Below are 23,063 nucleotides of genomic sequence, written 5' to 3'. Positions count from 1 at the left end.
TTTTTTTTTTTGTATACAAGATCGAGGCTCGTGTCTCGTGCTCATCGTCTAGCATTAATCACAAAAAAAACAAAAAAACAAACAAATGGAGCGGGACACAAGATGAGGAGAGAGAGAGGGAAGCACACAAGTACAACAGCAGAGAACAGGGACATCGGGAGATCTGTGGGAGGGAGAGGGCTTGGGGGAGGAGGCATGGGAAGGGTTGGGAGAGGTAGAAAACACATGGACACTGCTAGGACTTCCAGGAAAGAAGTCGGTACTTCAAAAAAGTGGATTTGGGGTGTTTTAACGGGGGTAGAAAAGATCAAGGTTTCGGATGGGGGGAGATAAGAGATGGCGGTGATGGTTAAAGGTGATGCACCTGTTTAATGGGCTGATCTCCAGCATCTTCGGGCTCCCACATTAGTGTAATCGTTGAGCGACTCCCACGGTCTGAATAGTGATAGTCCTTCAATGGTAAGTTCTGCACATCCATGAGCACACAAACACAATGTGGAAATAAACAAATGATCAAACAAACATTATTTCAAGCATCCCCCCGCCCCCCCCCCCCCATGCCCCATTTCCCTTCCGTTACCCCCTCTCTGCTAATCAATATGTAATAATCAGAGAAGATTTCATCGGTCATTGCAGTATTAAACACCAACATCGTCACTGAAACTTACGCAATTAAATAAAAACCCAACAATTAATAACAATTCAATCAGTGTGCAAGAGAATATTGATCAACAAGTGGTGGTTTAAACAAGGTGAGTGTTAAAATGAAACACCTGATCATTTAGTTCATGTTATCCGTGCAAATGACAGATTGAAAAGATTTCGGATAAATTGCTATTTTTAAAGTTGGCTTGAATAACATTTTTGTTTAAAAAAAAACAATATTCGATTTTCCAGCTTTATTGATAAGCAGAGGAAAACAACGTGAGGGGGAATAAAGTTGAGGTTTACCATTCACCGGATCGAGGGTGGGGCTGGGAGGTCTCGGGGTCAAACTGGAGAACACACGAAAAGGCTGAAAGTTTGCTGATAATGAAAATGTTTTTGTCACAGCTAATGGAATTGTTATTACTAGTGGGGTCCCCCATGGGAATCCCACGGGCATGGAGGTGTATCGTTGGGATCGGTGCAGCCGTTCTTGCGGTACCCGGGACAATAACGTTATGCGTGAGTCGAAACCTGAAAATGCTGGAGACCAAAGCTGAAATTGGAAAAACAATATGGCATATTTTACTCCAGGGGGTCCCAGGATTACCCATCCAAAATTTCATAGCGATCGGTTCAGCCGTTTTTGCGGTACCTGGGAACGGACGGATGGACAGACAGATGGACGGACATTTGGTGAATTATAGTAAGATTGTGCGATGTGGTAAATGTGGAGGGGCGGACGGTCTGTGTGCAGAGTATGTGAAACACCCTCGTTCATGGTCAAGTACCTCCATCCCTTACACCTTCATCGTTGTACCCTTGATCAAACACATGGATGGTGATCTCTCTCGCGGAAGGACAATGTAACATCCTATTGGCCTTGCTACTGTGGTGTTAACAAAAATACCCGAGTGTGTGTTTACCAGCCAGGTGTGCCAGTGTTAGTATATGTGATAATCATTCATTCATTGTACGTGTTTAAGGAAGTCATTGATGTTTTGTTTTTTTGATACTCAGGGAAGTCCTGTATTTATTGAGTTTTATGGAGGCTCGGAGGACTTTTCATGGAGTCAATCACCTGTAATTTGTCCGTTAGAACAAGTCCGCTGCTTAAAAAGTTGTTAGATCGTGGTGTGTCCACTTGCCTCGAATGTCTTTTGCAAAACTAGTTTGGGAGGCAAATGGTGGTCTAGAGAGGGAGTATGTTCACCGATGCCTTCCGGGTGTCCAGTGAGGTCAGACAGGGTGGGGTTATGTCCCCTTTTCTGTTTAACTAGCGGAAGCCCGTAGTAAAAATACCACGATAGGAAAAATAAATAAATGCAAAAAATCCCTGTCTGCTATAACAATGCCTTCCATGAACTGCTGGGCCTTGCGAGGCGGAATAGTGCTTCTCAAACCTTTTAAAGTCACAAGGCGATGTCTTTCCAGGAATTGCTCAGGAAGTCAATTTATGGCTTTGGAAATCGTATGTTTAACACAACATAACAATGGGAACAGCAGGGGAAAGGGAAAACACCAAAAGCAGTGCGGAGGGAATAAATAAACGGAGACGGACAAACAAGGGATGCAGGTAACGATGAGGGATAAGGAAGAACGCAAAGGGTGGACAAGAGCAAAATGTTTGGGAGGGGTGGAGGGATGGTTTAACGGTGTGTAGAAAAGATCATGATTTTGGATGGGGCACCATCTGAGATGGTGGTGAACAGCTGTCTTGAAAATCTGAGATGGTGGTGAACAGCTGTCTTGAAAATCTGGAGGGAGGAATGAGATTAAAGAGAAAGTGGCATGTGGTTCCACAGGTGGCGAAAAAAGGAATAAATGAGTGGAGGTGAGCAGTGGTTCTGGATTTAAGTAGTTTCACTTGGAGGGGGTTGCTGGTGGACGGTGTGGGTCCTGCAGATACTTTAGGGGGACAAAGCACGGAGTGGGCAGAGGGTGCAAATCTTGACAAGGTGCCACTTTCACAAAGTGTCACCAGGTTTTAGAGGAGGGAGAAAAGCTTCAAAGTTCATTCTTGAGATTAGGCAGATGTTGTTTTCTGGGAATCGTTGTGAGCTTTGTGGAATGACCTGAGGTTGCCTTTGGTTGGATTTGCCTTACAGGAGGAGAATGAAAGTTGTTTTAAAGCAACGGCCTCACCACAGGATACAGAGTACCAAGAGTGGGATGATGGGGAAGATAACTGAAGATGAGATAGGATGAATTGGTGCATAAGAGAGAGAGCAGGTTTCTGTGGAAGAATTCCCAGGCTGAAGTAATATCAGGGGTGGTGGATACAGGAGACCACTCCTGATGTGTGTAGAAAATAAAAAATGGAACCGCGAATATGCGGGATCTGCAAATGTTGACACCTGAATGTCCAGGTCCGAATGCAAGTCAAGGTATTCACCGCTGTTGGATTTATTGCCTCGTCACTGTTGCAGAGATGGAATAACCTACTGTTTGCATAATACTGTTATGACGTAATACCTTATTTGTTGTTTACTAGTACACCCGCTCACTATGGGAGTGGAAAAAAGGGTCATTCCTCTTTGGGGTATGTAGATTAGAGTCGATCTATGGTCGGATCTGAAGAACATTGGGGTGTGTGTTCATTTACCAAGTTTCTTGTGGAGAGATCGCCAAGTGGTTTAAGCATTTGAGCAAGAACTCCATTCAAAACCGTTAAGGAACGGCTGGCTTGGCAAGCGCTAGCCAGCTGCTTGGTAAAATAGCACAACCCGAGCTTCTCCCTTTGTTTCGTATGAAACAGCAGGAGCGAGTTTCAAAAGTTCGCTACGAAAAATGCCACGGTAGTGGCAGAAAGGGCCATGTTATTAACCCATGTTACTGGGTCCCCCCCTTACCTCTGGTCTCGGTAGACCTCCGAACCCTGAGAGGGTCCCCGGCAAAAAGATGTGTTATCCTTGGTTGAAATCCAGCAAATAATGAAACCCTCAATGGAACCAGCAAATGAAACAGTCAAATCAATAATGCTACCACACCAGGTTATAAACAAACAATAATATATTATAAATCACACACAAAGAGCCATACAACAATGGGGGCAATCACCCCTACTTTCAAATTTTACGATGATAACCTTATCAAGCCCCTTAACCCCAAACTCCCGGCACCTCCCCAATGTCTCTGCACCCCTCCAAGGCGAAGTCCCAATGTCTCTGTGCGCTCCTGCGATCGGGGAGTCAAGGCCTGATCAAAGTCAATTGAGGCGTAGGCGAGCGAGACGACCCCGAGGTCACGTTGTTCAGCACCCAGCCACACAGCGGTGGAAAGGAACGTCACAAAGACGCGCTCCGACGTACACGTTGCGGTTCAATCCGCGAGCCTCCGTATAATTCTCACGTGCCCTTTCTGGCACAGCCGTCCCCGGCAAACCACCGGGGAATAATGCCCAGCCGACACGACCAAACCCGGTTCACTGCAGGTTGCTCGCGTGGTGAAGATGGCGGACGGCTTTCACTCCAACCCGGGCTTTGAGGCCAGGATCCTCCGGAACCTCAATGAGGATACCCGACGACACAGGCTCCATGCACTCCGGCGATATCTCTTATCGCCCGAACTTTCCTTCAAGGACGCAAAGTTCACTCGCACTGTACGTCGAACACTCGGTCCGGAGCTTCCACAACCACGTCTCTTCACGATCTCCTCCCGCGTCTTTTCTCTTCGCTCCACCTCTTCCGGTCACGATCCGGATTTCCGGCCACATTTTACCAGGAGCGCTTTTAAATCTTTTAACTATAATAACCCTTTCCCTTCAACCACAATCACCAGAATACTTCGAACCAACAACCATAATCATAACAACAATCATTAGCGCCGAATCCATAACACTTCCCCCCCTCAAGAAAGAAAGTTTGAACACCGCGAAAACTTTCTTTGCATGCCCTCTTTAAACAAGCAAAAGTAAATTCACAACCCAAATCAGCAATCCCCATGGGCAACAATATTCAACCTTCCCCAAAAATAAAGCAACAAAATTTTTGCACAACCCCCAGAGCTTTCCAAAGTTAATTCCCTCTGGACCAAGCGTCAACAACGACATTGTCCCTGCCCCTCTGATTTTTACTTCTAGTTTCTCTTGAATGAAGGTTAAGGGGTTGTGATCAAAAACCCAAAGGCCAGCAAATCTAGAGCACTTTCCCCGGGAGGCCGAGCTGAAAGCCAGATTCCATGGTGGTTGGGTGGTGAGGCCTGGAAGTATTCACGACATGGACGCCTTTAGGAACGTGGAGTTCACGGTTAGTCCGGGGAGGAAGGTTCACTACATGGACGCCTTGAGGAACGTGGAGTTCACGGTTAGTCGGTGCAGGGAAGTTCACTACCTGGACGCCTTTAGGAATGTGGCGTTCACGGTTAGTCCGTGTAGGAATCTTGGCTCGGCGGCTCCGCAGCATTCAGTGCTTCAACTTTTCCGGACTCCTAATAATTACGGTGGGACCACTTGTCACAGTAGTCACCTGACTGGCGGTCTCCTTCTCGGCCACTGCTCTGATAAATCCTTCCTTCGGGAGCGGTCATAACTCTGGAAGCCTCCATAATAATATCGCTTGCGGCCACCACCACTACTACTCCGTGGTCCTCCTCTGTAGCCCCCTCGACTCCTAGGAAATGCCTTCCTTACTGTGATGGTCCGACCCTCCAACTCCTTGCTATTCAGATCCTTTTCTGCCTCTCTGGCGTCCTTTGAGTTTTCAAACGTGACAAAGCCAAACCCTCTTGACTTTCGTGTCTCCCTGTCTTTTATCAGCAGCACTTCCAAAAGCGGTCCATAGTTGCTGAAGGCAGACTCCAAAACATCTTCCTTTGTTTTGAAGTTCAGTCCACCTCCAAATAACTTGCTAAACTTGTCGCCATCCCTAACTGGTGTGGTGTTATTTTCCCTATTGGGCTTTTTAGCAACCATCGGGTTACCATAAACTAGACCACCGGCCAAATCATTCCCGATAACAACCGATACTCCCTCTACAGGAAGCGTGGCTTGTAAACCGACGGTGACCGGTCCTGACACCAAATCGGACTCCAAATGGATGACATAAAGTGGAGCACTAACACAGCCACCAATCCCCTGTAAACGAACACTATCCCCAGTTGCCGTCTCCTCGGACCATGGCAAGATGCCTTCAAGCATTAAAGATTGATGTGCTCCTGTGTCCCTCAATATCCTAACCGGTCTCCGGTTAGTCGAGGCTCCATCCAGTGACACAAACCCCTCGGAAATAAATGGTTGGTAACCCTTTTGAGGGCGTGGCTCACAATGGCCATCGCATTTGGAGTCGTACTAGTCGAACTCCGCTCCTGATTTTCCTTTCCCAGAGCATAACAGTTGGACATCCATTGTCCAGGTTTATGGCAAAAAGTGCAAGTAGGCCCGGATGAGAACCTCGTGCTCTGCCAAGGCATGGGGGCGGCGGTCTGCCTCGAGTCCCCCGGACGATAGGTCTGCCTTGGAACCGCAGTCTTCTGATTTCTAGAAGTCATGGTGTCAAAGTGGACCTATTTTCATCCCGAGGCCGCCCCCATGGATTTTCATTCTCCGCCCCTGATGTACCATAGCTCCCCTGGCTAGGTCTGGGCGAGAAGTTCGGTTTGTGGAACCCCATCCTGTGTGTTAAGGCATAGTCATCTGCCATGGTGGCTGCCTCATACAGCTTTGGTACTTTTCTTTCCTCCAGATGAACGTTAATGTCCTCGTGGACACACTGTTGGAATTCCGCCATCAGGATCAATTGTCGCAATAGTTCGAAGTCTTTCCCAATTCCTTTTGAATCACACCACCTATCAAACATGGTTTCCTTCACTCTGGCAAATTCCACATGGGTCTCACTCTCCCTCCTCCTGGCATTCCGGAATTTTTGCCGTTAAGCTTCCGGGACCAATTCATAAGCTTTGAGAATGTGTTTCTTCAATACCTCGTAATCTGCACATTGGTCAATCGGTAAAGCCGAATAAATCTCTTGAGCTTTACCCACCAGAACACTTTGAACTAGTATGGACCAGTACTCAGGCCAGTTTAACTGTCGAGCCACTTTCTCAAAGTGTGGAAAAAACTTGGCTACCGCCTTTTCATTGAAGGGTGGGACCAGCCTCACATGTCTGCCAACATCCTAGGTGTTCTGACTAGGTGTCGAACCAGTCAGCAGGGATGGTACCTCTCCCCGTTCTCTCATTAACTCCAGCTCCTTGTCTTTAATTTCCTGCTGACGCGCCAATTCACGGTCCTTTAACTCCCTTTCGGCTCTTCTCTCCTCTGCTTCGAGTTCTCTTGCAGCTCTCCTTTCCTCTGCTCTTTTGTCTTCTAACCTTTCCTGGAGTTCTCTTTCCTGTACTTTTAACCTTTCCTGGAGTTCTCTTTCCACTCTCCTTTCCTCTGTTTTTTTTATCTTCTAACCTTTCCTGGAGTTCTCTTTCCTGTACCTTTTCCCTTTCCTGGCTCTGTAATTGCATCTCCAGTTTCCGGAGCTCCACATTTTCTTGCTCTTCTGGTAACCAATCCCAGGCTACCTCTTCCCATGCTTCTAATCCCACCATAGATTGTATCACCACTGTCTGCAACTCTGCCTTCTTCATATTAGTTCGGACCTCCAAGCTAAAATGTTTGGCCAATTTCCAGAGGTCCGGTTTTACTAACGCTCTGAACTGTGCTTCACTAGGGGTCACTGTAAACTTCTCTGCATCAAACTCCATAGTGACTACTGGTAACACCTGTTAACCTTGACACAAGAAATTTTTAACAAACAAAAACATTTTTTTTTTGTTTTTGGTGTTTGTTTTTGGAAAAAATTTGGGAATGTTGGAAAAAGTTCCAAATTTGGGAATTCTGGGAATGTTAGGGAATTCTTTCCCGGACTAAATTTAGGAATTTTTATATCCCGGACGCAGACCCAATTGCGAGCCCACGAATATCAATTGGACGAGCCCCCAATTTCTGTTATGGGGTCCCCCCATTACCTCTGGTCTCGGTAGACCTCCGAACCCCGAGAGGGTCCCCGGCAGAAAGATGTGTTATCCTTGGTTGAAATCCAGCAAATAATGAAACCCTCAATGGAACCAGCAAATGAAACAGTCAAATCAATAATGCAACCACACCAGGTTATAAACAAACAATAATATATTATAAATCACACACAAAGAGCCATACAACAATGGGGGCAATCACCCCTACTTTCAAATCTTACGATGATAACCTTATCAAGCCCCTTAACCCCAAACTCACGGCACCTCCCCAATGTCTCTGCACCCCTCCAAGGCGAAGTCCCAATGTCTCTGTGCGCTCCCGCGATCGGGGAGTCAAGGCCCGATCAAAGTCAATTGAGGCGTAGGCGAACGAGACGACCCCAAGGTCACGTTGTTCAGCACCCAGCCACACAGTGGTGGAAAGGAACCTCACAAAGACGTGCTCCGACGTACACATTGCGGTTCAATTCGCGAGCCTCCGTATAATTCTCACGTGCCCTTTCTGGCACAGCCGTCCCTGGCAAACCACCGGGGAATAATGCCCAGCTGACACGACCAAACCCGGTTCACTGCAGGTTGCTCGCGTGGCGAAGATGGCGGACGGCTTTCACTCCAACCTGGGCTTTGAGGCCAGGATCTTCCGGAACCTCAATGAGGATACCCGACGACACAGGCTCCACACACTCCGGCGATATCTCTTATCGCCCGAACTTCCCTTCAAGGACGCAGAGTTTACTCGCACTGTACGTCGAACGCTCGGTCCGGAGCTTCCACAACCACGTCTCTTCACGATCTCCTCCCGCGTCTTTTCTCTTCGCTCCACCTCTTCCGGTCACGATCCGGATTTCCGGCCACATTTTACCAGGAGCGCTTTTAAATCTTTTAACTATAATAACCCTTTCCCTTCAACCGCAATCACCAGAATACTTCGAACCAACAACCATAATCATAACAACAATCATTAGGGCCGAATCCGTAACACCCAACATTTGTGGGTTATATCGAGTACAGTAGATCTTCGCTCAGTTCTGTAAGTAAACCTCACTTCATGGATGAGATTCCTCCAATTTTTTTCATTTAGTGTTATAAAGAGCATTAGCGACTGTTTAAAAAGCTAAGCATACGTGTTTGTGGTTTATAATATTTTTACTTCCTGTAGAAGCCGTTTCTCCCACGGAAACGCCATTATAACTATAAGCTATTTATACACGTTATCACTGCAGGAAAAACGCCTTGGGGAAGTGGGATATTATTAGTATTAATATTGTTTTGTAATAACATTAACAATATGCGATTATCATTAATTTTGTTTTCAAAATCGGCTTTGGAAAAATGCCACGATAAATCTTCTTTGGACAAACGCCACGATAAAGCTAATTTAACATGGATATACACCTCAACACTTAACCGCATTGACGGCAATGGCGGGGAAAACCCGTTCCGGTGAAAAAACCCCCTTGCGAAGGGGGGGAAATGAACGCGCTAAAACCTTCATTATGTAACCCTTCCTCATCCTGTCAAGTTTGGTCGAGACTGGATAAGCAAGGACGGAATGTATTGACGTCAAAAATTCATCAGACAGACTGACAGACAGACACGAAATGGCGTATTTTAGTGCGATTACATGTGTATGGACAATGTGTCTGCAACAAAGTTGAAGAAGAATAACATAGTTGGTGACCATGTCAGAGTAAAAATATATTAAACAAGTACAGATACATTCAAAGTACACCGCCCCCATGCCAAATAATTAAATATCCTACAGCGCGGCATTGCCGGGTCGCCTCCGGCGCCCGGCAATACCGCAGTGCAGCTCATAGAGACTGCGGTTGGGAGGGAGAGGTGTACAATAATTGGTTGATTATTGCATAATTAAAATCAATAAAAGATTATCATGAAATATTTTCTTAATCAATTGGCTAATAGCATAACTAAACCACTAGTGCTTCATCCGAAGATGTATCTTTTAGAAATTTAATTAAATAAGTCACTAATGAAAAATTAAATAATTAATTGATTAATCAAAAATAATTAATCGATTAAATGATTAATCAATAAATCAAAAATATCCTTTATGGCCACATCACCTGGTCGCTGCCATGTCCAAATATTAGCTTCCCAGCTCAAAAGGTGCCTGAGATATTGCCCAGATGAGAAAGAAAATAAATAAATGATTAAAAATGAAAATAAATAAATAATAATCATAAAATAATTAAATAGTTCATCAATTGGCTCATAGAATACATAAACCACCACCATTTCTTACGAATCTGTAACTTAAAAAATTAATTAATTAAGTCATTCATCGAAGAATTAAATAATTAATCGATTAATTAATTAATCAATAAATAAAAAATACCTTTTACAGCCAAATCACTTGGTCATGTCATGTCCAAATATCAGCTTCATAGCCCAAAAGGTGCCCGAGATATTGCTCAGATGAGAAAGAAAAAAAAAAAAATTAATGAAGAAAATAAATAAATAATAATAATAAAAAAAGAAAATAATTAATCAATTTGCTAATAGAGCACATAAATCACCACCATTTCATCCGTATCTGCAACTTAAAAAAAAGAATTTTTTTTATTCATTAATCAAATAATTAAATAATTAATCGATTAATTGATTAATCAATAAATCAAAAATAGCTTTTGCAGCCAAATCACTTGGTCATTGGCATGTCCAAATATCAGCTTCCTAACTCAAAAGGTGCCTGAGATAATGGTCAGAAGAGAAAGGAAATGTATAAGTACTTAATTAATCGCTAATAATTAAATAACTCATCAATTCATTGATTAATCAATAAACAAAAAATAATGTTTTTGATGTTTTTGACAAAGTACTTGCTCACTATTGTGCCGAAATTTCAGCTTCCCAGCTCAAAGGATGGCTGCGATATCGCCCGGACAAACAAGAAAACAAGAAAACAAACAAACAACCAGAGTGAAAACTGAGTACTCCCTTTCAGCGTGCGTCACTGCCGAGCCCCCTTCGGTGCCCAGCAATGACGTTTTGCAGCGACTGGACATGGCACAGGAAAGGAGCGGTGTACAACTAGAACGGCACTCAGTACAGAGCATACCTCCACCTGGTTGGCCATATCACTCAATGGTGAAGAATCACTTTTAAAATTCTAGTCGCCAGATCCGACACTAAAATCTAATGATTTCGTCCTTGTCACATGCGCTACATCATCGCTGCCGAATTTCTTCCGAATCCGTCCTCAACTTTTTGAGATATTTTGTTCACAAACGGATAGACAGACAAACAGACAGACAGACAGTCAGACAGTCAGACAGTGGTGAAAACATAACCTCAATCCACCTTTGGTGGCAGAGGTAATAAAACATTATTAGTAGAATATAATAAATATTTATCCATCACATCAAGGTTTGAACAAAGTCCTTGAATATGTTGCTTACATTGCAGTACACTCTCTTCTGGATCCCAAACCTGAGAAGGTAAACGTCGAACGATTTGTCCTGTACGACCATGACCACAGCTCGAGATTCCAGCGGGCCTTTCTCCTGGAAAAGTGGAACAGTAAACCGACGGGCGATGCGTTGGAAGGTATTCCAAAAGGAGAGTTAATCTGACCTTTGAGATGACGACGATGACACCGGAGTGGATAGAACAATGGACGTTTCTACCTACCTGTACAAACACATTGAAGAACAATTCCGCACTGAGCTCCTGCACACGCTTCGATGCCCGTTTCCTGTCGTTGCAATGCTCCGCCAACACCTGCATGTTCCTCACGTCGAGGGAAACGCGGTCGTCGTAGCCTAAAGCAAACACCAAACGGTCATTCATCGCTTCACGTCAGAACACCGTTCCTCTGGGACACGGCGGCGTTAGGTGAGGTGTGACGGGCCGGAAGTCCTCATCCGGTCTCACCGAGCGTTTTAGCCAGCAACCGATGGACGATTACATCCGGGTAGCGTCGGATCGGAGACGTGAAATGCGTATACAGTGGTATGTTGAGCGCGTAGTGTCGGAACTCCTCCTCGTTTCGTAAGGCTCCGGTGCAGAAATACAGAGCCAACTGCAAAAAGAGAGACGAGAGAAAAGAAAATGGCGAAACAATAAGAGGGCAAAGCTGAAAACTTGAGGAGTTTCCACCAAGATAGTTAGATAGACATGCAGATGTCAGTTTGAGTAGACCGAGCGTTTAAAAACAGTCTATTGTACTCTCCTGGAGATGCGCTTAATGATTACGTCACGTTTCAGAGATTAAACTCTGTTGATTACAGTTTCATACATCGTCAGGACAATGGTGAGGAAAATATTAAACCTTCAATGTCCAGAAGTCGACATAATGTAAGTGAAAACCAGGTCGACGTCTTTCCCTCTGTCCAGGGCATGACCCATGGCAAACTCCCGCCAATTACATAACCTGCAAAATGGCCGACTCGGATGCATGTAATCGTTGTGGCGTGAGAGGAACCTTGGAGCACATTCTGCCGAGCTGTCCGATCTCTCTACCCGGCTACATGTCGTGCCGCAACTAGGGGTAAGGAGTGTTAGCGGAGGTCACCCAGCATTTGTGTGACAGAGTGAACCAATCAGAAACTAATGTTTGTTAGTTGAGGTCACCCAGCATCTGTGTGACAGAGTGAACCAATCAGAACCTAATATGTGTTAGCCGAGATCACCCAGCATCTGTGTGACAGAGTGAACCAATCACAACCTAATGTGTGTTAGCGGAGGTCACCCAGCATCTGTGCGACAGAGTGAACCAATCAGAACCTAATGTGTGTTCGCTGAGGTCACCCAGCATCTGTGCGACAGAGTGAACCAATCAGAACCTAATGTGTGTTAGCCGAGGTCACCCAGCATTTGTGTGACAGAGTGAACCAATCAGAAACTAATGTTTGTTAGTTGAGGTCACCCAGCATCTGTGTGACAGAGTGAACCAATCAGAACCTAATATGTGTTAGCCGAGATCACCCAGCATCTGTGTGACAGAGTGAACCAATCACAACCTAATGTGTGTTAGCGGAGATAACCCAGCATCTGTGTGACAGAGTGAACCAATCAGAAACTAATGAGTGTTAGCCGACGTCACCCAGCATATGTGTGACAGAGTGAACCAATCAGAACCTAATGTGTGTTAGCCGAGGTCACCCAGCATCTGTGTGACAAAGTGAACCAATCAGGACCTAATGTGTGTTAGCTGAGGTCACCCAGAATCTGTGTGACAGAGTGAATCAATCAGAACCTAATGTGTGTTAACTGAGGTCACCCAGCATCTGTGTGACAGAGTGAACCAATCAGAACCTAATGTGTGTTAGCTGAGGTCACCCAGCATCTGTGTGACAGAGTGAACCAATCAGAACCTAATGTGTGTTAGCTGAGGTCACCCAGCATCTGTGTGACAGAGTGAACCAATCAGAACCTAATGTGTGTTAGCTGAGGTCACCCAGCATCTGTGTGACAGAGTGAACCAATCAGAACCCAATGTGTGTTAGCTGAGGTCACCCAGCATCTGTGTGACAGAGTGAACCAATCAGAACCTAATGTGTGTTAGCCGAGGTCACCCAGCATCTGTGCGACAAAGTGAACCAATCAGAACCTATTGTGTGTTAACCGCAGTCAGCCAGCTTTTGTGTGACAGAGTGAACCAATCAGAACCTAATGTGTGTTAGCTGAGGTCACCCAGAATCTGTGTGACAGAGTGAACCAATCAGAACCTAATGTGTGTTAGCTGAGGTCACCCACAATCTGTGTGACAGAGTGAACCAATCAGAACCTAATGTGTGCTCGTTGAGGTCACCCACAATCTGTGTGACAGAGTGAACCAATCAGAACCTAATGTGTGTTAACCGAGGTCACCCAGCATCTGTGTGACAGAGTGAACCAATCAGAACCTAATGTGTGTTAGCTGAGGTCACCCAGCATCTGTGTGACAGAGTGAATCAATCAGAACCTAATGTGTGTTAGCTGAGGTCACCCAGCATCTGTGTGACAGAGTGAACCAATCAGAACCTAATGTGTGTTAGCCGAGGTCACCCAGCATCTGTATGACAGAGTGAACCAATCAGAACCTAATGTGTGTTAGGTGAGGTCACCCAGAATCTGTGTGACAGAGTGAACCAATCAGAATCTAATCACAACAAACTGATAGACGTTTTGAGGGAAGGTGATCACCTGTGAGCTCCTATAATCGCTGAAGCAATTCCCTCACTTTTCCCAGGTGTTAGATGGAAGGTGTGATGAGACATGGGTAAGGCCCTTGCCTTACCACCATACATTGCCCTCACAAGCCGGTGACCAGTTATACATTTGGTCAGACTCGATGAAGGAAGTCTTGAATGTGGAGGTCACAGTTTTATGGGAGGCCAATAACGAATGGGCAAATGGAAGGAATCAAACCAGGTATGGGCCTACCTCCAGTCATCAGGTGAGAACTGTGCTTGGAGGTGCCACATTATGCCTTCTGAAGTTGGCAGTTGGTGCTTTTGTTGCCCAATCAATGCATAGAAGACCTCCAATAGGACAGCTGGGGCTGCCTGTATGGGTCATACTGGAGGAGTCTTCCAATCGGACAGCTGGGGCCACCTGTGTAGGTCATACTGGAGGAGGCTTCCCATCGGACACAAATCGATAGGTTCCAGTCAATGTGGGAGAAATCAAGCGCCAAGCTACATCCTGGCACATTGGATGCAGGAAACTTTAGGATGGTTTGCACTTGAATGATCCAAATTTTATCACAATTGGCATGATATGTAGCCATCCATATACGTAGCCACAGGAGCTTTGGAAAAACGACCCAAATAAGAAGATAAACAAAACATTTCGTACTACACTTACAGGAAACACTATCTTGATAAATCGAGATCAGCGTTTGTGGAATAAAATAATAAACTAGTAAAAGGCGTCCACAACCATGCTTGACCATGTTGTGGAACGTCCACCGAGGACCCCACTTTTTTTTTCTTCCGCACTCACTTTTCACCCTTATTCACGTTCTCTGCAACCACTTGAGCCACTAACACAAACTTTCACCATAGGAGCGCCACCCGGGAATCATGTTTTACCAAAGTTACATGATGAGTGGATGGAAAATTCTGCATGGAAAATGCGGCCGACGTTCGAAAACAAAAATCTGTTTGCACACACACACACACACACACACACACACACACCACACACACACACCACACACCACACACACACACACACACACACACACACACACACACACACACACACACACACACACACACACACACACACACACACACACACACACACACCTTCATGGGTCGTGCGCAAAGTTGCATCAAGATGTACTTCTTTGCTTGTGAATCCTCATCCGAGCCGAAGGTGTTGTGCAGGGAGTGCTGCAATGGCATTGCATATGGAATACACAAAATGGGAATAAAACATAAAACCCCCAAACATAAACAAACAAACGGCCAATTTTCTCGGGAACGTCATCGGCATCTGAGTTCATAACAATTTTGCTTTCCTGAACATTTTCAAAATCGACCAGGAATCGGATTAGACAGTCCAAGCCAGGCTGGACAAAGTTCAGGCCTCGCTGAAGGAGACACGGACATGGATCGACATGGTGAACCACGTTTGGTGAACCAAGATCCATAAACTTCCAGAAATGTTTTCTCCAATTGTAAAATAAATGATCGTCACGCAGAGCCAATCGAGGTCAGGCTTTGAGGACAATTTAGGCTTTTCCAGATTGAAAACTCTGGACATGTCAAATCATGTTGGAGGTCCAATTAGAATACGATTCCTTACAAGGAGGAGGCCCACCGGGCCTGCGTAATGATCGTCAACCTAGGTTGATTGTCCGTACTGTATCCTTTTTAAATGTTGAGCATCAGACAAGGAAGCAGCACGTACCATTTTGAAGTCTTTGCGTGACGCCATAGTTCTAACCACTAACCTACCGGATTCAGGGTCACAGGGTCAATCAATGAACATCATTAGTTTACATGTGTCACGTGTTGGTTTTTGAATTTATTTGCAAGGAGGTTTTGTTCAGACCGTCAGTTGTGGACCATTGATCGTTTGAGTTGTTGATCAAGTAGGGTATGTAGATATATATATATATATATATTTAAAATTACGTTTCACTCAATAAATCATGGAGACGCATGATGTAGTGGGGGCTGTGCCAATTGTTGAGTGTTTCAACTGCTGTAACATCGATATTTGTTGAACAACCAAACCGTCACTCCTGCACTAGCTATCCATAACGGTTGTGATTTTTGAACAGATTTTTAAATGGAGTATTTGTGAATGAGGAGGGTTCAAGAGGTTCTTATCCTCACCTGCATTTGATGGAGTACCTTTTGAACATCCTTCTCATACACACATTGACTTCAGAAAGTATTCACACATTTTGTTGTGTTTTAGCCTCGATTTAAAATGGATTAAATTGAGAGTTTTTGTTACTGATCTACACATAATACCACATAAAATCAAAGTGGAATTATTTTATTTATAAATTTTTACAAATTAATTAAAAATGAAAAGCTGAAATGTCTTGAGTCAATAAGTATTCAACCCCTTTGCTATGACACTTCAAATTGAGCTGAGGTGCATCCACTTTTGGAGGGGGACATGGGGTGGCACATATTTGAGGAGGAGGGGGGGGGGTGGGGGGGAGTCCTGCGAAACGCCACTGGACATCACTGAGGGAGAGGGGTCTCACAAAAAGAGTCACGTGTTTTGTGCACGACCCCCTAACAGGACAGTCCACACATTGATTTGTAAAGCAATGAATGTTTACTGATGTTCGCAAACCTTTTACATATTATATTTCCTCACAATTTACACATTTGTATTTTACCACTATCTTCCTGACAGTCTCATTCCAGAAACTTCCTTGTATATTTTTCACCTCGAATGTGTTAAAAGTGATGATTAACAGAGCCCGCTGCACCACACTGTGTTCACCTTTCCACCATCTTGGAGCTCCTTTACGACAATATGGAGCTCCAAGATGGCGGACTGTTCATCTGAAGATAAAATGACAGTGCTAAGCCAAACCAAGGATTTCTTAACGAATGAAATACATACTGAATACTGCTCAACACAAATATAATAGTAAATACAAACAGGACACAGTTCTCCAATTTGAAGTTTGAACTTTCTCCAAGGAAGAAAGCACTCACGTGAAGTGCACCAGCAGAGGTACAATCGAGGACGAGACCGAGATCTTGGCAAAAGTCCTGCACTCCAGCAAGGAGGTGTTCTTGTGGTGGAGGATGCCGCCGTAACAAGGTATACTGGGGGAATGCTTTATATATGCGATGGGCGACGGCCATGTTAGCCAACAGCATGAACTCCTCCACCAACCTGTGGTAGAGCAACATTTACAGGACATGTAATCAAGGCAATGCAATCCACTTTATAAGTGCTACTTAATAGGGTTGAGAGACCTAATATCTATATGGCCTGTACTGTGGCCCAGCGACTCCTGATGATGATCACCTCACAAAAGCACGTTTTAAGTACGTGCCAGGTGGTGTATAGTGTCTACTCACTTGTTGCTTTCCTTGTACACACTTGCAAAGCAGCTCTCAGGTAGCATAGTCTCCTGATCTAGATGGAACACCAGCTTCATCTACCCACAGAACACATCTCAAATTATGGTGGTAATGGCAAAAGGAAATCAAGTCTATATGGAAAAGCAACAAGAAAAAAAAACAGGAAAGGTTAATCTCCAACTTTCCCTTCAACTATAACTTCTATGGAAAAACTCATTCTCATCCTCAATCGTTCCCATCCAACGTACGACTCGCCTCTGGTGCGTGGCCCTCGATGGTGGGCAGGTGTACCGTATCGTGGAGATGGTTCCTCAAGGAAAGCAGCTTTGAGGCGGTCAATTGTGACCATTTCGTGACAACCATGGTGATCTATCACGAAGGTTTTATTATTTCTTCTGATTACCATAAAAGGTCCATCATAAGGTCTTTGTAATGGTGTACGGACTGCATCATGTTTCACAAATACATGTGTGGTGGTAGTGAGAGACAGGCATGTGCACCATGTGTTGGTCATGCCAAGCAGGAAATACCAGTCGGAACCGCAGAGTATGGCTGTCATCTGGCACAGGCGATGGTGTTACCAACTCGCCAGGCAGTCGTAGCGGCCAGCCAAAGACAAATTCTGCCGCCATGCAGTTGATATCCTCCTTGAGCGTGGAACGATGTCCAAGGAGTACCATCGGGAGTTCGTCTGCCCATTTGAGACTGTCGAGACGGGCCTGCAGTGCATCTTTAAGCTGGCAGTGAAAACGTTCGACCGTGCCATTTGCCTGTGGGTGGTAAGCTGTGGTCCTGTGTCGGTCTGTGCCAAGAACATGATTGAAGAAACTCTGAAGGCTGGACTCTAATTGACGTCCCTGATCCGAGACGATGGTAGAAAGAACACAGAAACGGGCACCCAACCTGAGAGGAATGCATTGATGTTACAACAAAAGTGTCTGTCACCACATTATTATGGACTCCAATGTATCAGATTTCCGACGTGAACTCTGCGATGAAGGACGTATGTCAAATAATATGTGGCGAATATTTTTTGCTATTGTGTAACAATCCGGTAAGCGGCTTGTGGTCCGTAAACACACAGAAATTTCGACCTTCTATAAAATACCAGAAGTGTTTCTCAGCTAGGCAGATGGTGAGCAGTTCTTTATCAAAGGTGCTGTAGTGAGTCTCGGCAGGCATACTTATGCGGGAGAAGAATGCTATCGGTCTCCAATCAGCATCCACACATTGCTGCAGGACCCCACCCACCACATGGTCCGAAGCATCCGTGGTGATGCTGGTGGGTGCATCAGGTCGCGGGAATATCAGCAATGGAGATCTTCTTTAGATTTTGTAAAAGCATTCTTGCAGGTATCCGTCCACTTGAGCACCTTAATTCTGCTTGGATGACAGCCGGTTGTGCAGTGGTTGCAGTATATGGGCCCAGTGTGGCACAAAACGCCGATAGAAGTTCAACAGTCCCAAGTATTCCCATAGGGTTGTCTGTGTCGTCGGTCGTGGAAACTCTTTCCTGGCGTGGACTCGATCTGGGAGAGGCTACAAGCCATCGGCCGACACGTGGTGCTCGAGCAAGTCAATGGTGGGCCGTCCTAGCTCCCACTTATTGGGGTTGACGATGAGGCCATAGTCGAGACGCCGTTGGCACAGAGATGCTGGGAATGTTTTTCAGTGGAAAGGCTAGCGATTAGTATGTCGTCCAGGTAGACGAACAAGAAGTCCAGGCCACGGCAGACCTCATTTATGAAGTGCTGAAAGGTCTATGCGGCATCACGCAATCCATATGGCATTCTCGTTATTCAAAAATGACTTTAGAGGGGGACAATCTGAGAATCGTGGAACTGACTTTAGAGGGCTCACCTCCACTCATTTATTCCTTTTTCCCCCCCACCTGTGGAAACACCTTCCACATTCTCTTTAATCTCATTCTTCCCTCCAGATTTTCAAGACAGCTGTTCACCACCATCTCAGATCGTCCCTCAAAAACGACCGAAAGGTGTGACGACAGCCGTCGTCGGAATGTCCAACTCCACTATGTGGATCTGGTGACAGGCCTTCACCAGATTGATCTTTGACAACACCTTTGCCCCTGCAAAGAGAATCAGTGTCGAAGATAAATCATGGAAATGTGGGATAGGGTACTGGTGAGGGATAGTGGTGTTGATGAGCGCGCAGTAATCACCGCATGGGCGCTACTCACCATTCTTCTTTGGAACCACGTGCAACAGTGACACGTAATTGCTGGATCAACGTCGGACAATCCCAAGTTGGAAAAAGGTGTTGAATTCGGATTTGGCGACCATGAGGCGTGTCGGGCACAACCGACGAGCTTTGGCAAACACAGCTAATCCAAGGGTCTCAATATGATATTGTACATGGTGTGAACGGCATGCCTGTCTGACCTGTGGTGCTGTGAGGTCCGCGAACGCAGACCATAAGTCTGAGAATTCCCACCCGTTGTCGATGAAAGATAGCTGTGGAGCTCCTTGCGACATGATCCTGGTTTGGACAGTAGCCAACATGGTCGAGTTGAGGAGGCGATTGTTCATTAGGTTGACAAGGAGGGCAAGCTCAGAGGAAATCAGCGCCAATGATTCGTTGTTGTGCTGTGCAATGACACACATAAAGGTAAACCGCCGAACCCAATGTCGAGGCTAAGTTGTCGTCTCCCAAATGTGGCGATCGGGCTGCCGTTAACTGTGACTAGAGGTGGTCCCGGGAGACCATAACGACGGTCACCCGGTGTAGCAAGTACCACAGATACACTCGCTCTCTATCGACGAGGTATCGTTGTTTGCTGGATCGCTCAGTTGCATATAACAACTGCCCAGTGGCGTTGGCCATGGTCACTGGTTCCACTACTGGTGACCGGACTGCCCTTAAAAAATTTTTTTTTTGCCATATAGCCGTTGCATGTGGTTGATCACCTATAATTACAGAGAGTCAATCAGCCGATACAGCCATGTTGGCTCCCAGAACCGCTTCGGCCATTGCAGCAAGTTGTGCCAGTTCCAAATTGGTGTGAGCTGCGAACACACGAGCTAGGTGTGGTAATTTAGAGAGAAACATGTGACATATAAACCAAGGATTATCGGTGTACTTGTAACCTAATATTTGTTGGATCTGGCGAAGCAAATGAGACGGCTTTGGGTCACCAAACTCGAGGTGGTGCATCACTTGTTCAAAACGCTGCGATTCGCTTTCGGAGAACCAGGATATGAAGTTTGAGGACTCTTATTTATCACTCGGTGGGTGTTGGATTGCGTCACTTGTGTGCATCACAACCAGTGGTGGCAAAGCCTGCAGAACATGATCGAACATCGTTTGTTGCACTGTAATTCCACCGTTTCTGAAGGTTGTCTCCACTTGTGTAAAACACAATGATGGATCCTAAGCCCAAAATGGCAGCAGCGTGATGGCGACAGCAAACAGCAAAACCCGCTCGACCATGCCAGGATTGGAGTTTGTCATTGTCGTCGAAGACATCACGTCCGGGTCACCAGCTTTGTGAGGCCACTTCAGTTCGAGTGTATAACAAGTTTTATTAACACTCAAAGTAAGCAAAACAGGAAACCACCGCGAGAGTCTTTTTCGTCAGGCCTTGTACAAAACCTCTTGAGACACTCTGCCTCTCTCCCCTTTTCTCCTCCTTTGCCCCACCTTCCCACCCATTGGTTAGGGGGAAACCACACCGGTTACGCCCGACAAGCGAACGGATGTTGTCTGGTCTCTTACAGGTAAAGAACGGCGACACACATGTCTCACTCGCAACCACCGGAGTACCACCAATTCAAAAGCAGGTAAGAAATTGAATGTTCTTCAACCAGTCGTTTATAATCTTATTTAGGCACAGGATATTGCTCACATTATCAATGTACAATATTGCTCACATTATCAATGTACAATATGGCTCACATTATCTATGCGAAGTGCACCATCTTCAAATCGTTGATGCCGAAGGTGTGTGGCAATAGAGTGCAGGTTCAACACTGCACGGCATATGGTCTGGACATCATGATCGCCATCCAAAGGTGGCAAGGGATTATGCACAGTGTTTCTTTCACCCTTTTCCGCACTTATAATTATGTCCTGAGCCTGGTCGTAGCTCAGTTTGGCACAAGAACGAATCACAGTTCTTCCGAACCATTCATCTTTCACCTGAGGTACAGGTAAGGAGGATGTAAATAGCTGCAGTAAACATACTCATGCCATAAAGAAGCAAGAATCTGCCTCCAATGGAATTCACAATCACGAATGTTCTGTTGACAACAGACTACACCTAGCGAAGTACAGAATTTCCAGATGAAACGACATGAATTTGCACATTTATTAATAATGAACTATGAATGAGGCAAACACCAAACTGGTACCATTGTGCAAGACGAAGTCCAACGTTTTGTTTGATGTAGGAGGTGTTCAATACGACCAACAATCTCATGAAGAGTACCACAAATCTGTACGCACGTTTTCCATAACTTTACCCAAAGCACTCGGCTAATATGAGTGCAATCCCGGATATATTTTCAGGTTACCGACAGTTCCCGCGACCTGTCTTGTAGACTAGTTCTTTAAGGAACCCCCATAGGAAGAAATCACACCAAATAAGTCAGGGGACCTCTCCTTTTTTACTCAAATCTGTTTTCCCCGAACCTCCTTCGGTATCTCCCTGCACTGCCCTCTCTGCACCACACCAACATGAGTACCTCTGGCTATGGCGTCCCCTCTGCTACGTCTGGCACAACATGGACCAACTTCTATTCACTCATCCCAACTCTTTCATCTTCATATGTGGTGACTTCAACTGTCATCATGCCAACTGGCTGGGTGTGGGTACCTCTCTCACCAGCCATGGCACCTCAGCAAAGGACTTCTACGACTCATTGGGAATGACACAATCTGTCAATTTCCCGACCCGGATCTCAGTAAACGGTAAATCATCCCTTCTTGACTTGGTTATGACAACTTACCTGCAAATGTCTGCTGTTCCTCTTCTGCTCCAATTGGTTCATCTGATCATTTGCTTGTTAAAGTGCGCATCTCTCTGGCCATTCTCAGAGAGCCTCCTCAGCGCCAACGAGTCTGGCATTTCACTCAGGCTGATTGGCAAGGTCTTCAAGCAGCCATCAATCATCTGGACTGGTCTGCCATTCTACTGTCTCTGACATAAACCCATCCTGGGAATTCTTCCAAAGTAAACTGCTCTCTCTCATGCACCTGATTTATCCCATCTCGTCTTCAGTTGTCATACCCTTCCTCCGGTCCATGGTACACTGAATCTTGTGGTGAGGCAGTTGTCCTGAAACAACTTGGCTTCGCCTTCTGGAAGGCAAATCCATCAAAAGCAACCTCAGTTCCTTCCACAAAGCTCGGAACAAGTGTGTGTCTACCCTCAGGAGTGCCAGGAAGCACTACCTCTCCACACTCAAGAATGAACTCTCAAACCTGTCTCCTTCCTCCAAATCCTGGTGGCGTCTGGTCAAATCTGTTTCTGGTGTTTGTTCCCCCTGCATCCCCTCCCTTACCTAAAACAGCTACAAAGCTGACGCAGCACGTGACAAAGCCAAATGCCTCAACTCTGTGTTTGCCTCAAAATTATTGTGTCCCGATCCCATCTCTCTCTGTACCCACCGATCCCAGTCGTACCCAGCTGCCCAGGACTCTGTGTCCTTCTCTCCTGACAAGGTGGAGAAGTTTTTGTCAAACCTCGACTGTGATTCTGCAACTGGACCAGACGGCATCAGCCCATGTGTCCTAAAATCCTGCTCTGCCGCTCTATATCACCCTCGCTCTGTTCTCTTCACCATCTCTTTTGCTCAAGGTCATCTTCCATCTGCTTGGAAATCAGCCAACATTACCGCTCTACACAAAAAGGTGCAAAAACAGATCCTTGCAACTATAGACCAAACAGCTGCTCTCAATCATTAGCAAGGCCATGGA

The 23,063-nt window shown here is 45.6% G+C and overlaps 1 protein-coding gene across 4 annotated transcripts in view; it reads right to left on the bottom strand.

Moving 5' to 3' along the window:
• Positions 1-23,063, bottom strand: part of DIS3L2 (DIS3 like 3'-5' exoribonuclease 2) — a 586,325-nt gene that overhangs the window by 2,917 nt on the left and 560,345 nt on the right. For all 4 annotated transcript variants that reach the window (XM_078776999.1, XM_068114366.2, XM_068114368.2 and 1 more), the window contains exons 15-22: positions 21,042-21,284; positions 17,124-17,203; positions 16,752-16,935; positions 14,868-14,954; positions 11,506-11,653; positions 11,263-11,393; positions 11,031-11,135; positions 365-466 (exon numbers count right to left, since the gene is read on the bottom strand). In XM_078776999.1, coding sequence (XP_078633125.1) covers positions 365-466; positions 11,031-11,135; positions 11,263-11,393; positions 11,506-11,653; positions 14,868-14,954; positions 16,752-16,935; positions 17,124-17,203; positions 21,042-21,284 — 1,080 coding nt within the window. The remainder of the gene's footprint in view (positions 1-364; positions 467-11,030; positions 11,136-11,262; positions 11,394-11,505; positions 11,654-14,867; positions 14,955-16,751; positions 16,936-17,123; positions 17,204-21,041; positions 21,285-23,063) is intronic.

This window comes from Myxine glutinosa, chromosome 4, assembly GCF_964187855.1.
Source record: "Myxine glutinosa chromosome 4, kmMyxGlut1.1, whole genome shotgun sequence".
NCBI classification, from domain to species: Eukaryota; Metazoa; Chordata; class Myxini; order Myxiniformes; family Myxinidae; genus Myxine; species Myxine glutinosa.
Note: the sequence above shows the minus strand (reverse complement) of the source record. Positions and strands in the feature narration are given on the sequence as shown.